This window comes from Phaseolus vulgaris, chromosome 7 (assembly GCF_000499845.2).
Source record: "Phaseolus vulgaris cultivar G19833 chromosome 7, P. vulgaris v2.0, whole genome shotgun sequence".
NCBI classification, from domain to species: domain Eukaryota; kingdom Viridiplantae; phylum Streptophyta; class Magnoliopsida; order Fabales; family Fabaceae; genus Phaseolus; species Phaseolus vulgaris.
This window is the reverse complement of record NC_023753.2, coordinates 27,656,209-27,673,473: the sequence shown is the minus strand read 5'-3', so window position 1 is coordinate 27,673,473 and position 17,265 is coordinate 27,656,209. Positions and strand designations below refer to the sequence as shown.

Genomic DNA, 17,265 nt, shown 5'->3' with positions numbered 1-17,265 from the left:
GACACGTGTGCAAAGAAGATAAACAAAAGAAAAATTATTAAAAAATATTAATCTTATGAGTTAGGAAAAATATTTTAAAAAAATTATAAATATTGTTTTGAATTTATAAATAATTATAAATATAAAGAATATTTAAATATTTGAAAATACCCAAAGTTTATGTATAATATTTAATTTTTTCTAAAAATAAAATAAAAAACTTTATAAATATTATTTTGAATTTATAAAATAATTATAAGTATACAAAATATTTAAATATTTTAAAATACTACTTTGTAGATACTTTACATATAATATTTAATTTTTTCTAAAATCAAGTAAAAAAACTTTATAAATATTATTTTGAATTTATAAAATGATTATAAGTATACAAAAATATTTAAATATTTTAAAATACTACTTTATAGATACTTTACATATAATATTTTTTTTCTAAAATCAAGTAAAAATATTATTTTGAATTTATAAAATAATTATAAGTATACCTTTATAGAGTTTACATATAATATTTAAAAAAAAATAAAGTAAACAAATTTAAGTATAAAGAATTTTTTTTATGAATTATATAATTTTATTTTTAATTTTACGCACTATTATTTTTTTAAATTGTGGTTCTTTAGACCTAATAGTTAAATTTATATAATTGTCTCGGATTTGTGACCATGGATAACGATAACCATTGGTATATGTATTTCGATAATGTTGAGATGTCTAACACAAATGACATGAATCTTGATGCAATTGGTGTCGATTTCACATTAATTTCACAAATACAAGAGCAAATGAATTTGCGAACACAAGTAGTAGCAATGACAATCCTTTGCATGATTGGATCTGGATTGATTGTGTTGTGTGTGTTAACCGAGACAAATAATGTTATACTGGAGTTTGTTCCACAAAAAGAGTGTCGTCGGCAGAATTGATGTCGTACTTGGTCCATACTGAAAGATGTCATGACATTATTCGCATGGATCCGGAAGCATTTATTAATTTATTTCAATGAATAAGAGGAATGGGGATGATTAAAGATGCATTTCAATCTATAGTTGAAAAACAAGTGGCTAAATTTTTACACATCATTGGTCATAACGTCAAGAATCGAAGTGTTTCATTCTTCTTTTATCGGTCCATGGAAGTAGTATCTCGTCACTTGCATAATGTTTTGAAGGCAATATTGATGTTGCATGAAGAGTTCTTAATTCAACTAGTTGGGACCGAGGTTGAACCTCATATCTTAAAACAAACGATTTTTTTCCATACTTTAAGGTATGAATATGAGAAACAATAGTTAAATATTTAATTCATGTTGTATGCAATGCAAGTTATTTATAAATGTGAATTTTTCATGTATTAGGATTATTTAGGTGCCATAGATGGCACTCACATCTGTGTTAAAGTCCCCCGAACTGATGCTTCTCATTTTCGTGGAAGAAAAGACTAACCAACACAAAACGTATTTATTGCTTGTGACTTTGACATGAAATTCGCATATGTTCTTGCTGGGTGGGAAGGAACAACCTCTAATTCCAGGATATTGAAGGATGCGTTTGTACGAGAGGATCCATTGGTCATTCCGAAAGGTTAGTTGAGTGTGTTTTCTAGTGCAATAAATATTCATTTGGTCACATGACTTATAAGTAATAAGTGTTAATGGATGGTTATAGGCAAATACTACCTTGGAGATGTGGGTTTCATGCTCAAAGCCCAAGTTATAACTTCATATCGCGGATTTCGATACCATCTAAAAGAGTATTCTCTAAGAGGTCCACAAAATTCCTGCGAATTGTTTAATCATCGTCATTCCTCACTAAGAAATGTTATTGAAAGAACATTTGGTGCCCTCAAAAAGCGATTCCGAATTATCGCTAGCGAAATGGAGCCTCATTACTCTGTGGACACTGTGACCGATATTGTTGTTAGCATGTTGTATTCTTCATAACTTTCTTCGCGGGATATTATAGCAAATGAAATGTGGATAGGATATTATAGCAAATGAAATGTGGATAGGATACTGTAATAATTAATTTTATGCAATATCTCTAAACTTATATTTATATTGTTGTAAGAACAATTTATTAGTTTAATGTTGGCATTCGACCTTTATTAACTTTCTTCGCGGGGTGGATAATGATGACTCTTTGTTGGAAGAAGTTGATCGTGACTTGATGCAAACTCATGAGGATGACTACAGGCTCAGGTCACAAATTAGGGATATTATAGCAAATGAAATGTGGATAGGATACTGTAATAATTAATTTTATGCAATATCTCTAAACTTATATTTATATTGTTGTAAGAACAATTTATTAGTTTAATGTTGGCATTCGACCTTTATTAATTTATGTATGAAACTATTTATGTTATTGCAAAAGTTTAACCTTTTTTATTAGGTTTTATCATGGATCACAGAAAGGGTATTGTTTCAGAGTCATCTGCAGGTGTTCGTGAACACAAAAAATGGACTACCGATTGTTGAATGCCATGAAAGATTAGGCATCTATCGGTAACCGCATTGATGCTAGTTGGACGACGCATGGTTACACAAACATCATTAAATCCCTACATCAGAGTGGATTGGTAGGGATTGCAAAAAATAATGTGAAGAAAAGGCAGAAAAACCTTAAGGACAGATGGCGTGAGATCCATGATCTATTTAGTGGACTAAGTGGTTTCGCTTGGAATCCAAACTCGAAAATTTTTTAGGTCGACGATGAAGTGTGGGATATATTGATAAAAGTAACGTATTCAACCTGATGTTTACTTATCGCATACATTAATCAATAATTATGAATATGAGTGTATTTCTTTTCATTAATGAACAAGAAAAGCCCTCAGTCGTAAAGTGGCGTGTTAATCCCATCAGACACTACAAGTTGATGGAAGACTTATGGGGGCTTAATCGTGCTATCGGCCATGATGGGAGAACATCACTGCAATCATCAAGTCAAACTCAGTCTCATCATTTTAATGTAGATCTTAATGATCACAATATGGAGTACATCCCGAAGGAGCCAGATTTGGATGTGACCCAATGTGAAACTCCTCACTCAGCTGACCCTAATGTCGATTCATACAGCCCTAACCCTAATCTAACACCCCCATCAGTGCCACCTCAGCCATCCCAGCCATCAGGTGGTACTTCTTCTTCTAGGGGCTAAAAAAGAAAAGCTTCCATGGTGGACCTAATTGATCTGCAATTGGAAAGACTTAACATAAGATTTGAAGATTAACTGATATCCTTGGGAGGGATAGTGATCAATTAGATAGGTTATGTCATATTGTTGAGCGACAAGCTATTTCATCTGAGGTTGTCGCTTTGTGTGGTCATCCTAATGCGGTAAAACAACTCTTTGGCCTGCCTCTCGAGCGACGAATGAGAAAGTTGGTGAAGGTAATGACTACAAATTCCTAAACTACGTAAAAATTTGGTTGTATTTTATTATGCATGTGTTTTTCTTTTCAGACCTATAATCTTATTTATGCACGAATCCCTAAACAAATTAAAGACTTCTATGACTCTTTTGAATTATACATATTTCAATGTATCATTCATATGATTTTTCGAAACATTATTATTATTATTATTATTATTATTATTATTATTATTATTATTATTTTATTATTATTATTATGCATGAACTTTATCAATGAATTTTGCTTTAACAAAATAAAACACTACATTAATATTTATTTTATTAAAAAATTGTCATTTATCAAATTATAACTCCAACACATTATCATAAATAATTTGTCCAGTACCGAAAATAATATTTTAATTGCATACAACTATAATTGAAAAATAAATAATCCACAATTACAACTTTGTTCTAAATAAAGTTCATCACAATTATAAATATGGTCCGAAAATTTTACATAATTTATATTTTTTCGAAATTAGCTCGAACATAGTATCGAAAATAATGTTTCAATTATCGAAAATAATATTTTAATTCAAAAACAATTATAATTCACAAATAATCAATCAAATTAATTTTTAACAATTTTTAAATGTAAGGGCAAATGTGTAAAGTTATATTTTTACCAATTAAAAAAAATACAATTTCAATCACACTCATCATATCACATCACTCACAAACTTTTATAAATTTTTCTCACACTTTCTATTTTATTTATATCAATTCAAACATCCTAACTTTCTTTACACTTTTTCTTCAAAATCATTCTCTTATTTTCACTCCATAATCCAAACAAAACATTAAAACTGATAAAAATCGTATTTGAATTGTATAAGGAAAAAATTGTTAAACCTTTGCATGTATGTTTTTTGCCTTGGAATTTCCAGCTCTTGTTTACCTTGAATGAAGTCACCACAAGCAAGGTCAAAATTAAAGGCACCTTGTTGCAATTTGAATTCTCCCTTTTACTTCAATGAAAAATCAGTGGGAATTCTTTTCTAGAGACCACATGGCACCAAATGATTCAGGCTTTAAATTTTGTTGGACTCACACAACACCACAACTATTTACAAGGTCGTAAGAGAATAAAAATAATACATAATTATGTTATTTAGTAAAAAAATTATGTTACATAAATATTTTTTAAATTAGCTAAAATTTTAAAATAAAAAAAAATAAAAGAAGAATATAATTCATAATCGTTAAATAATGGTAAAATCATATTTTTTTTAAAATAATGTTTAAGAAGAGATGCCTTTACTATTAAGAATGGTAATTTTATTTTATTGTATAATAATATATTAAATAATAAATAATAAATAAATAACAAAGATTGACTTATGAAAAAAAATGTAAAAAAAACTGTTAATTTCTTATGTAATATCAATATTCAAACGTTATGAATGAATCTGAGTGAACTAATGTGATATTATAAAAAAAATAAAGTTTGTTGGACTTAAAGTTTAATTAGAGTATTCGACTTACCATTTAAAGAAGTTATATAATAATTATAAACACAATTTCTTTTTAAGAAAATGTAACACAAGTTGAAGAAAATTGATTTGAAGCGAATAATGTAGTTTACGAAAATTTACAAATTTTAAACTGATATGTAAAAACTAGATATATAGAAGGATTGTTATTTTTTAGAATAAAATACATATATTAAATTAGTTATTAAAAATGTGTGATGCAATTATAATCAAAAGAATTAAATTTACATATATTTCTTGACTAACATTCTTTCTCTCCTATTCTTTTGTTTAAAATTTTCGTATGACTTTTAATTATTCTTATTATGTTTCTTGTCCGTTTCTCTTACTTTTCATAGTTTTAGTTTAAAAATGAAAATTTAATTACAATACTTGTTTATAATATTTTATATATTAATTCAGATAATTTTATATAAATTGACCGCTAAATCATATTTTACATAAAAGTTCCAAATTATATTAAATTTCTTTGAAAGCACAAATTAAGTTATCAACCAATTTTTTAGGAGCCTCAAATATAGTAATATTTTACCCTCAACTAAAACTTCTAAAATTAAAAAAATTATAAAAACATATATTTTAAAATAGATGTTTACTGAAAATAATTTAAATAATTCAAATAAAGAAAACAGTCCAAATAAGTCAAAAACAATTAATTTCACTTTGCAGCAAATCGAGAAATTGAACACTCTGCCATGTCGCTTTCAGGGTAAATACGATCTGGGCCCTGTTCAGTCGTGTGTTGTTTTTGGTGTCTGAATACAAAATAAATGTTTTTTTATGTAAATAATGAAACCTAATTTTTAATTTCAAGAGATACTTTCAACAGAAATAAGTTTTGCATCCTCCATTTTTGTTTTATAAATATTTAATAACTCTTTTTCTTCTAACCATGTATTATCTATAAAATTATAGTCTAAGTTTACCAACAAAAATATTTACTTTTTATTTTTATTACTATGTTAACTTTTTAAATAATTCTGAAATATTTTTAGATTTTATTTTACATCTTAACATATTTTTTATCATGTTATAAATTATCCACTATATAATATATCAATATAACTAATTAATGTATATAATTTTATAATACTCTAGATTATGTGACGTGTTTAATCTTAGTAGACACACCAAACATTAAAATTGGAAAACAAATAAACTGCAACTTATTAAGTATCTAATTTAAAGATTTTTTTTTTATTAGATATTCAAAACAAAAATTGATCTGCAACTTATTTAAAAAATTTAAATATATATAAAGTATAAATAAAATATGAGTAAATTAATGATAAAAAGTGTTTCTCTGACATTATTTTTTAAATATTCAAATAAAATAATTTAGCTCAAACATGAGGAAATTTTCACTGATATAGCATTTTTTTTTTCACATAGTATATTGTGTAGAATATTTTATATTTATATAGATAGCACGCTTTATGTGAAAAGTTAGAATTCGATTTTCGAGGAGCCAAATTTTAACTTTTGATTGGGACAATTCTCACCAGAATACTAGACGGGTTTTCTATTTCTTTTTTGGTTTATTACTTTTAAAACATAGAGGGAAGAAAAGTTATGAAATAAATAAATAAAATATTAGTGGTTTCAAATTCATTAACTTGAGGACAAAATCTCAATAAAAATGTATAAATATGAATTTTAAAAAAATTGAGAAAGCTAATTTAAAGTAGTAATATTATTTTAGGAAAAAGATGTAAGCAATAGAAATTTATAAAGGTAAATTAAGTAAGTAAGAATTAATTATAAATAAGGTAAAAAATAATTAAGTTAAGAAGAAATTAATTGGAAGAAAAAAAAATTGAAGTTTTTTTTAAAGAATATTTGATATATTTACAAGTAATTATGTAGGTTTATTTTAAATGTAAATTGTAATATGAGTAAGTGTTTTTTTATAAATACAATTTCTTATTTAGGAAATATTAAAAATTAAAAAAATATAATTGGTTAAAATTTGAAGTTGATAAATGAATGGATTAATTTTGATTAAATGAATAAAGTGAATATTTTATGCATTGAGTAATATTGTTTTTGATACATAGAAATGTGAAAAATAAAAGTTGTATGTGAAATTAAAAATTATAATATTTAATTTTGAGGAAAATGTAGTTGTAAAATATTGAAGAAAGAAGTTATGATGAATTTGTGTTTAATTAAGACATTGAAATAATAGGTCAAAAGCACAATAAATCATTAGTAACAAGTCAAAAACTTATCATGTCACTTAGCTTATAATCTTAGACAATGAACTTAAACAATATAATAGACCTTCACAAATATTTTTTTACATATTAAAATTTTTAATTAAAATAAGGCAAATTCTTTCACCTTCATACTTTCCTATAGTACCTTTATATTAATTGTAAAAAATAGGTTTTAACATTTTAAAAAAATTAAAATAACACTAAATAAAGCATAATATCACATTTTCAAATAACCTTAGTTGCACCTCATATTTTTCTTTTCTTTCTAATCGCAACAATTCCATTCTTCTTCCGTTGCAGTGTTTGAGAAAATAATTTCATCATTTGAACGTGTGTGAGAGAGTGAGTTGGGGAGAAGTTTCGTTGTATTCAATGTTCCCAATGCGAAGATAATTATTATTTTTTTTTAATTTTGTACTCCCATTGTTCTTTTTTTCTGAGTTTTATGGCTTCCAAAAACTAAAAATAAAAACAAACGAAAACATAACCACCAATAGTAAAAACACCACAAACTTTCCTCAACCACGGTCACCACCAGCCACCATGAGCAACCACTACCACTTGAAAATAAAAAAGAAGACATTGTTAACATATTTAATTTTCTATTTTAAATTATTGGACTTTGTTTGCTTGACTCAACTTTCCTTTTCTGTCTTAGATAGGTCTTAATTTTTTTCTTATATATACACCATGTATTTTACTCTCTAATATACAATATTTTATATTTAGTTTTCTCTACAATTAGGGTTTATCAAAACCTCCTTTCTCAATTACGATTACTTGCGATTACGTACGCTACATTAAAGCATCACATCAGACAAGGAATATTCATCTTCATTTACTATAATATGGTATCAGAGCTCTTCGAATGAAGAGCTCTGCTGCGCTTCTCTCTGATTTTTATTTCCCTCTTTGTTGTTCTTGGTTATTTTTTTTTTTAAAATCTTGTAGGCGATGGCTGATGAAAACCCCACACTGATTTCCTATTCAAATGGAAACCCTACATCGATGCCCCTTTTGGAACAGCCGATGAACAACTTCCTATACTTACACCCAAGCGAGAATCCCGCAGCCTCGTTGGTGTCGCCTGTTCTTGATTCCACAAACTAGATCCTTCATCACTGATCTTAGTGCCAAGAACAAAGTGGAATTCATACTTGCTCACACCCGTGCCCACAAAGGGATGATCCCACTTTCTCGTCTTGGACATGCTGTAACAACATGGTTGTCTCTTGGTTAGTACACTTTGTTTCAATCCCTATTAGGCAAAGCATTGTTTGGATGGACATAGCCTTTGACATCTGGAATGATTTAAAAGTTAGATATTCACAAGGGGATTTATCTCGCATTTCTGATTTGCAATTTGAGGCTATTTCTTTAAACTAGGGGGATATGTCTGTCACAGAGTATTTTACAAAATTGCGTATTATTTGGGACAAATTAGAGAATTTTAGACCTAATCCTGTGTGCACATGCCCAGTAAAATGTTCTTGTTCTGTCAATTTTATTATAAATCAAAGAAAGTGTGAGGATCGTGTTATGCAATTTTTAAGAGGATTAAATGATCAGTATAAAAATATATGTTCTCATGTTTTGCTCATGGATCCCATTCTTGTCATATCCAAAAAAAATTCCTTGGTTGTCCAACAAGAGAGACAATTATCCACTGTTGTTCCTGCCCCAGTCTTCATAGTCTTAACAGTAGTCGCACTACTACATGTAATTTTTGTGATAAATAAATATGGTCATACTGAAGTTGTTTGTTTTCGAAAAGTGGGTTTTCCTTCTGGTGATGTTAAAACCTCAAAGTTTTCTTCTACTAGAAAAATTTGCACTTTTTGTAATCGTCTTGGTCACACTGTAGACACCTGTTATAAAAAGCATGGGTTTCCTCCTGGCTACAAATTCACCAATAGGACATCCCAAGCCAACAATATGTTTACTACTAACCCTTCTTCTGAATCTTTTTAAAAAGAACAGGATGTAAAGGGGATTCAACTTACATCACAGCAGTGTCAATTCCTAACCAACATTTTGTGTCAACAAAACCTTGAGGATCTTGCCCCTCACGCTCAAATTAATCAAGTCGGCACCTTCTCAGCGCGGATAAAATCACCAATACCGAGCAATCTTCAACGGGTAAGTTTTTCTCTTCACTTTCTGCTATAAAAGAATCTTGGCTTGTTGATTATGGTGCCACGGATCATGTTTGCCACAATTTGAGCGCTTTTACTACTTACACTAAAATCAAACCTGTCTTAATTAGTCTCCCAAATGGCCAAACTATTTATGCCACATATTCTGGTTTAGTACATTTTTCGGCCAAGTTTTATTTGTCTGGTGTGTTATATGTGCCTAATTTTCAATTAAACTTAATATATGTTTCTAAACTCACACACCAACTTAAATGCACTTTAACTTTAACTTTCACTTTAACTCACTACATTATACAAGACAATCTCACCCAAGAGAGGATTGGTACAGATGAAGCCATTGGTGGCTTGTACCCTGTCACTACCTTGGCTGCTTCTAGTCGCTCTAAACCACATAATTTTGCTCCTCTTATTAATTGTAATATCACAGACAAAACACTGTGGAACTATAGACTGGGGCACCCTTCACATGAAAGATTACATGTCTTACGCAAACAATACCCTTTTATTACTATTGATATTCATCATGTATGTGACACTTGTAGTCGTGCAAAACAGAGAAAACTTCCTTTCACTTTAAGTACTATTGCTACCTCTGCTATTTTTTATCTTGTACACTTTGATATTTAGGGACCCTATTCCATAACTTCTATGCAAGGTTTTCGTTATTTCTTAACTATTGTTGATGATTACTCGCGCTATACTTGGGTTATTTTGCTGCATAATAAATCTGAAGTGCCTCCGCACATCATTAACTTCACTGTTTTTGTTCAAAATCATTTCAAAACTAATATCAAAACGATTCGTACTGACAATGGTGTTGAGTTTGCTATGTCAAATTTTTATGCTTCAAAGGGGATTCCACATCAAACATCTTGTGTTGAAACACCACAACAAAATGGCATTGTGGAACGTAAACATCAACACATATTAAATGTAACCAGGGCCTTACTTTTTCAAGCAAATCTTCCTCCTATTTTTTGGGAATTTGCTGTAAATCATGTTGTTTTCTTAATAAATTATATTCCTACTCCATTACTTAATAGCATCACTCCTCATGAACAATTGTTTGGAAAACCGTATGACATTTCCATTTTAAAAGTGTTTGGTTGCCTATGTTATGCTAGTACCATTACTGCACATAGGAAGAAATTAGATGATAGATCTACCAAAGGTATTTTTCTTGGTTTCCCGCAAAATACAAAAGTTATATTGTCTTAAATTTAAAGTTTCATCGCATAGAGATATCAAGACATGTAATCTTTCATGAAATCCAATTTTCATATAAATTGGATATTGGCTTGCCTAGGGACCCCAACACTTTATCTCTCCCTATTTCTAACGCATATAATTCTGCTCTTGATTTTTTTTCTGATACTGCACCTCTTGTCGAGCCGTGTGCCTCTACTCCTGCACCTCATGCCGAATCGTGTGCCTCTACTCCTGCAGCCCCTCCACCAGCCTCATTATCCTTTGATCTTCCAGCAAATAATGTCTCTGCTCCTGCATCCAACACTGCACCTCCACCAACATTATCTCCTCATGCACCTCCAGGAAGCACTTCACCCCATTTTCCAAGAAGATCAGCTCGTCCTCACTGACAACCTGCCTATCTTGCCGATTTCCACACAGCAACCAACACTGTAAGTAGTAGATATCCTATTCATAATTACTTGTCTTATAATTCCTTATTTTCTAATTTTAGAAATATTATTTCCTCTATCAATTCTCATCCTTAACCTCGCACCTATACCGAAGCCTCCAAACATGCTTCTTGGCAATCTGTCATGCAAGCTGAGCTTCAAGCCCTTGCTGCTAACAATACTTGGCAACTTACCCCTCTCCCTCCAAGAAAGAAAACTATTGGTTGTAAATGGGTATATAAAATCAAATATCATTCTGATGGCACTATTTAGCGCCACAAAGCTAGAGTTGTTGCCAACGGGTTCACCCAACTTGAAGGACTTGATTTCTTAGACACTTTTGCACCTGTTGCTAAACTCATTACCCTCCGCCTTCTCCTTGTTGTTGCCACTACCAAAAATTGGGTTTTAAAACAACTTGCCCTAAACCCTAAACCCTAAAATTTAGGTAATCTCACTTACTTTTTGGGACTGGAAATTGCTCGCAACAGTACTGGCCTTCATTTAAGTCAACGCAAGTATACTCTTGATCTCCTTCAAGAAACTGGCATGCTTGACTTTACACCTGTGGCCACTCCTATGACTCACACCTCCCGTCTCTCTCCCGACCAAGGCTCACATCTCAACGTTGATGCCACTTCCCAATACAGAAGACTCATTGGACGTCTAATTTACTTAACCAACATGCGACCAGACATCACCTTCGTTGTCCACAATTTAAGCCAATTCATATTTGCAACCACATCTCATCATCAACAAGTTGTCTCACGTCTTTTTGTGTTACCTAAAGGGCATCCCTGGTGAAAGACTATATTTTTCTCACACTAGTTCACTTCACCTTTGTGGTTTTAATGACTCTGACTGGGCAACATGTCCTACCACACGAAAATATGTCACTGGATATTCCATCTACTTAGGAGACTCCCTAATATCATGGAAATCAAAGAAGCAGCCAACTATCTCCCGCAGCTCCTCTGAAGTCAAGTATAGAGCCCTTGCCACCACCACATGTGAGCTACAAAGGTTGCCTTACCTCTTTCAGGATTTACATCTTCCTCTCTCCCAACCTGTAACCCTGTACTGTGACAACAAATTTGCCTTTCAAATAGCTTCCAATCAAGTTTTTCATGAACGAACCAAGCACATCGAAATTGATTGCCACCTAGTTCGTGAAAAACTTAACTCTGGTCTCCTCAAACTGCTGCCCATTACTTCTGCAATGCAAGTTGCTAACATATTCACCAAGCCCCTTGCTTCCGCACAGTTCTCTACTCTCAAATCCAAGCTGGGCCTGACAAATATCTACTCCCAGCTTGAGGGGGGTGTTACCATATTTAATTTTCTATTTTAAATTATTGGAATTTGTTTGTTTGGTCCAACTTTCCTTTTCTGTCTTAGCTAGGTCTTAATCTTTTTCTTATATATACACCATGTATTTTACTCTCTAATATACAAGTGAATAAAAGAAGTTTATTTTATATTTAGTTTTCTCTATAATTAGGGTTTATCAAAACCTCCCTTTCTCTATTACGATTACGTGCGATTACGTACGCTACATTAAAGCGTCACATCAGGTAAGGAATATTCATCTTCATTTACTATAATAGACATCACACTTTCCACCATACTCAAAAGGATATTCGCCTGAAAATAGCGAAGGTTCTGGAGGAGCTTTCCACAAACCGTGATTTCTGGGTAAATGTAAATAAGGGGCAAAAGGCGGCCTACGAATTGATTATCGCCGTGCACGATTGGGAATCCAATCAAAGGGACTAGCGGACGTACCATGAGACTTGATCGTCGTTAGTTTGCTGTCTTAAAATAATGAGACTATTATTGAAATCAAAACCATTAAGTTAAACGTCCAAAATAATGGGTGGAAAACTAAAAAAAAATGTCAAAGAAGCCCAAAACCTTATCATGTGCCTATTTTTGTGACCCCAAACGATGAACTTCAACAACCTAATGGTTCTTCACAAAGACTTTTCTACATAGTAAAAATGTCAATGAAAAAAATGGGATTCTTATTAGAACCAAAAGAATTAAGTTAGACTTCCACCACCTTCACTGTTATAACAATGATGATTTTTTTTTCTCTCTTTCACCTCTTGTTGATAATAACAAAAGGGGATAGAATAATAATTCTAAACGATATTTATGTTTGTTTACTGCTTATATTTGTTTTTGCCACATATGTTCATACAAGAGCTTCCATCATACATTATAATTTGATAATATAGCTCGTTCTTTTTTCTTTATGAATTGTGTATTATTTACTTACAATACATTCATTCACGAGTCTTATTATCTTGATGAATCTCATCCTCTAACTCCTCAACTTTGCTTATTTTGACGCCTTTTATAAACTTGTTGTAATTATTATACTATTTTCCCTTTTCTTTGGATTTGATCATGTTCCTGGTTGGTATTCTTTCTTGTGTTGGTGCTTCTTAATCAATCATTTCATCATGGCGGCTTTGGGGAGGAGACGACGATGGAGGAGGTGGAAGAGATTCTTCGGAGTGGAACACATACACACGTTGATGCGGAAGGCATGGGTGATGAAGTCGAAGGTCAACAACCTAAAGGGTTACAAAACTCTAAGCGTCTTAATGAGGTAATTGGTGTGTTAGGTGGACAACCTGAAGGTATTAATGAGGTAAACAATGAGTTAAAGGGGGAGCCTAGGCACTCTAATATTGTAATTAAAGAGGCAGGTGGGCAGCTACAAACCCTAATGGAAATAAAAAGGTTAAGTGATCATATTGGGCCTTTTGACTGTGAGTGGGCCTAATTTCAAGCACCTAGAGATGGGGTGTGCTTAGCTGGAACAAGCTCAACTATTTGTGAAAGTGAATTTTCATAACCTGGTGTAGGGCTAACGTGGCCCTAGGAGGTACTAATAGTGTGACAACGCACTTGAGCCATTTCCATGCCTTGTAGTCAACGCCTGCCGGAGATGAAGGGACAACTGTGGAGGCATCTTCTTCGCGGTATGGGAGCAGGCATGCTGCATGAACAAAGGCGACTCTGGGTGACATTGCCGCAAGCTTCGCGGCTTCGTCCTCGGCCTGCCGTCTTGTCGCGCCTTCTACGCGTGCCGAAGATGGAGGTTTGGTGGTGGCGGAGACCCCTTCAAGGTGTGGAAGCGATCCAACATATTTATTGGTGGTTCGTAGGCCCTTGGGTGTTGCTGACACGCAATCTGGGGGTTTCTCCACGAGCTTTGTCGCACATGTGCGCCTACACCGCCTCGATGCATCGATCAACGGTGCTAGACAAAGGATGTCGGAGGTTGGGGAGAGTAGCAACAGAAAATCACAAGTGGTGGGGGTATGCATGCCTTAACAGAACCAATGAGCAGTCTCGCAAGACAAATGTAAGGTTAGAGTCTAATTATATTTACATCTCTGATAATGGTGTTAAAAATTGCAATCGTCTATTTTGGTTAAATAACAAGTCTTTGGAGGCAGCTAGAATTTGGAATGTAGGAAAGGAATTAGGTTTCTCTTGTTTGGGAAACGAGGAAGGAGTCTTAAATAGTTTAAAATGTATGGAAGAAAAAGACAATAGGAAGAAGGGTCTAAGTAGGGATGGGCTAAATGTTTTAGATGATGAAACTTATTAGTATGAATATTAAGGGTTTGGGAGGAAGGATAAAAAGGAAGTATATTAGTGATCTTATTAGAAAAGAACAAGTTGGATTTATTTGCCTTCAGGAAACAAAATGTGAACATATTAGTAAGGAGAAGTGCTATCAAATTTGGGGGTCAAATGAAATTGATTGGATTGAGAATGGGGTAGTCAATAATGGTGGAGGGCTAGTCACTATATGGAAGAAAAATTGTTTTGAAATTAAAAGGTACAAAAACGGGAATAACTTTTCAATCATTGAAGCAGTGTGGAAGATAGGAACGCCGATAGAAATAACGATAGTTAATATATATTATGTTGGTTCCTTAAGAGAAAAGAGAATTATTTGCGATGACTTAAGTAAGGTAAGAAAGAGTCATCCAATAAAATTGTGGTGTGTAGCTGGAGATTTTAATTCTATCAAATTTGTTGGGGAGAGAAGAGGCCAAAGCTCTAATGTCAATTATAGTAGTGAAATACGGACTTTTAATAATTTTATTGAAGATTCTAGTCTGGTCGATATTTCGTTGGTGGTAAGAAAGTTTACTTGGTATAAACCTAATGAGACAATTAAAAGCATAATAGATAGAATTTTAGTTTCACTTGAATGGTTAGAGAAGTGGCCGGGAAGTAAACGGTTTGCAGAAGGGATATCAATTTTGGATCGTTGTGCGTTAATTTTAAAGGATACAAATATTGATTGGGGTCCAAAATCGTTCAGATGATTCGATATATGGCAAAAAGATGTTCGTTTTAGGAAGCTCATAAGAACTAAGTGAGAAAGTGATGTTATTAGGGGAAATGGTCTATATGTTTTGAAGGAGAAATTGAAAAGGTTAAAGTTCGACATAAGAGAAAAAAAAACAAATATGTATTTGGAGATGTTAATCAACAAAGAGTGGATTTGGAAAAGAGAATTCAACTTTTAGATGAAAAAGATGATGAGGGGGAGCTGAGTGTGGAAGGCAAAAAAGAAAGAAGACGACTTTTAGCTGACTTGGGGCAAGCCAAAGTTAAACAAGAAGCGATTTTGTAGCAAAAAGCAAGGATGAATTGGTTAAGTCAAGGTGATTTGAATACAAAGTTTTATCACTCCAATATTAAGTGGAGGAGGATGCAAAATGGGATTAGTGGTCTTAAGGTTGGTGATCAGTGGTGTGATGACTCGGTTAAAGTAAAAGCTAGAGAGAAAGATTTTTTTAAGGAAAGGTTCAGAGGGGGGAAAAAAGACATGTTAGATTGGATAATGCCCGGTATAAGGGTATCACAAGAGAGGATAATGAAATGTTGGTTGGACTTATTTCTGAAGCTGAAATTAAGGAAGCGGTTTAAAGTCCTGAACTGGATGGTTTTCACTTTGGCTTTATAAAATTTTGTTGGGATATTATAAAATGAGATGTTTTGAGTGCGATACAATTTTTTGCAGAGGGTGGTAGTTGGACGAAAGGTACTAATGCTTCTTTTATTACTCTTGTCCCAAAGATTATAAATCCACAACTTTTGAATGACTTTAGACCGATTTCCTTGGTGGGATGTGTGTATAAAATTGTATCTAAAATTCTTTCTTCAAGGTTGAAAAGGGTGTTGGATAAAGTCACTAAGGACAATCTTTTGAGGCGTGGTATTTCTTCAGTGTGTGTGACCGTTGTCCCTTGTGTAGTGTGGAAGAAGAGATGGTAAGTCATCTTTTTTTATTTTTGTAAGATCTCTTGGAGAATTTGGGGACAGTGTCTCAAGTAGCTCGGGATTTCTTTGGAATTACATTATGATGTCCAAATGCACTTTAAGATTTTTAAACCTATATGTTTGAAACATGCTATTGTTAGGTACTGGAGGATTTAGGTAGGTATTATAGGTGAAATTTTGAATCATTGGAGTATGGTGGTTTTTAAGAATGGGCGTGTTGATCTAGTTGAGGTTTTTACTGTGGTATAAAGGAAAACTTGGTCTTGGATTACGGTAAAGGAAAGATTTGATGATTTTTCTTACTCAAATTGGTGTTTGGAACCCCTTTGTTGTATGAAATATTTCAGAGATTGATGTTTAGTGATTTATGTTTAACGTTTTGTCCATGTTTTGAAGTTGTGGTGTGTTTTGTGCAGGTTTTCTTGGCTTTTGTTTCTTCCTGGCAAGGTCGATTTGATGATTTTGGTCTTGGGTTACGGTAAATAAAAGATTGGTTGATTTATCCTACTCGGATTGGTGTTTGGAACCTTTATGTTATGAGATATTTGAGAGACTAATGTTTGGTGATTCTTATTTAACGCTTTGTCCATATTTGGGAGACGTGGTGTGTTTAGTGTAGGTTTTTTGTCTTCTATATCCTCATCGCAGGGTCAATTTGATGGATTTGGTGCTTGGGTATTTGGTTTACTTCTGTTTGGTGGCGAAGACTGAGTTTAATTGTTGAACTTTTGTGTCTTGTCTTGATGATGTGTTCCTTTGGAAGGTTTATGTAATTGTATATTGATGTGCTCTTGTATCTTGTTATGATATATTAATGTGATTGGTGTATTGTAATGTCTATTGGATCCCAAACTGGTTGGGTGATAAGAAGCTTCTGTTGAGATTATTTGTATAAAAGGTTAGGACATCCCTAAAGTGTCTCATTTTATTTTATTTATTCTTTACTAATAAAAAAATCATTTACTTGCCCAAATACCTATTTTATATATGCCCTTTTATATATGTCCTAATACTTTTGTTGA

The 17,265-nt window shown here is 32.4% G+C and overlaps 1 protein-coding gene and 1 long non-coding RNA gene across 2 annotated transcripts; both read left to right on the top strand.

Annotated features, from left to right (window-relative positions):
* Nucleotides 1-1,477: 1,477 nt before the first annotated feature.
* Nucleotides 1,478-1,939, top strand: LOC137829349 (protein ALP1-like). The gene is made up of 2 exons (XM_068636157.1): nt 1,478-1,580; nt 1,665-1,939. The coding sequence occupies exons 1-2, from the start codon at nt 1,478-1,480 to the stop codon at nt 1,937-1,939; spliced, it is 378 nt and encodes a 125-aa protein (XP_068492258.1).
* Nucleotides 1,940-13,329: 11,390 nt separating this feature from the next.
* On the top strand, nt 13,330-17,081 carry LOC137829590 (uncharacterized). Its single transcript, XR_011084040.1, has 2 exons — nt 13,330-14,308; nt 16,660-17,081. It is a non-coding gene; the product is annotated as an uncharacterized lncRNA (long non-coding RNA).
* Nucleotides 17,082-17,265: the final 184 nt, after the last annotated feature.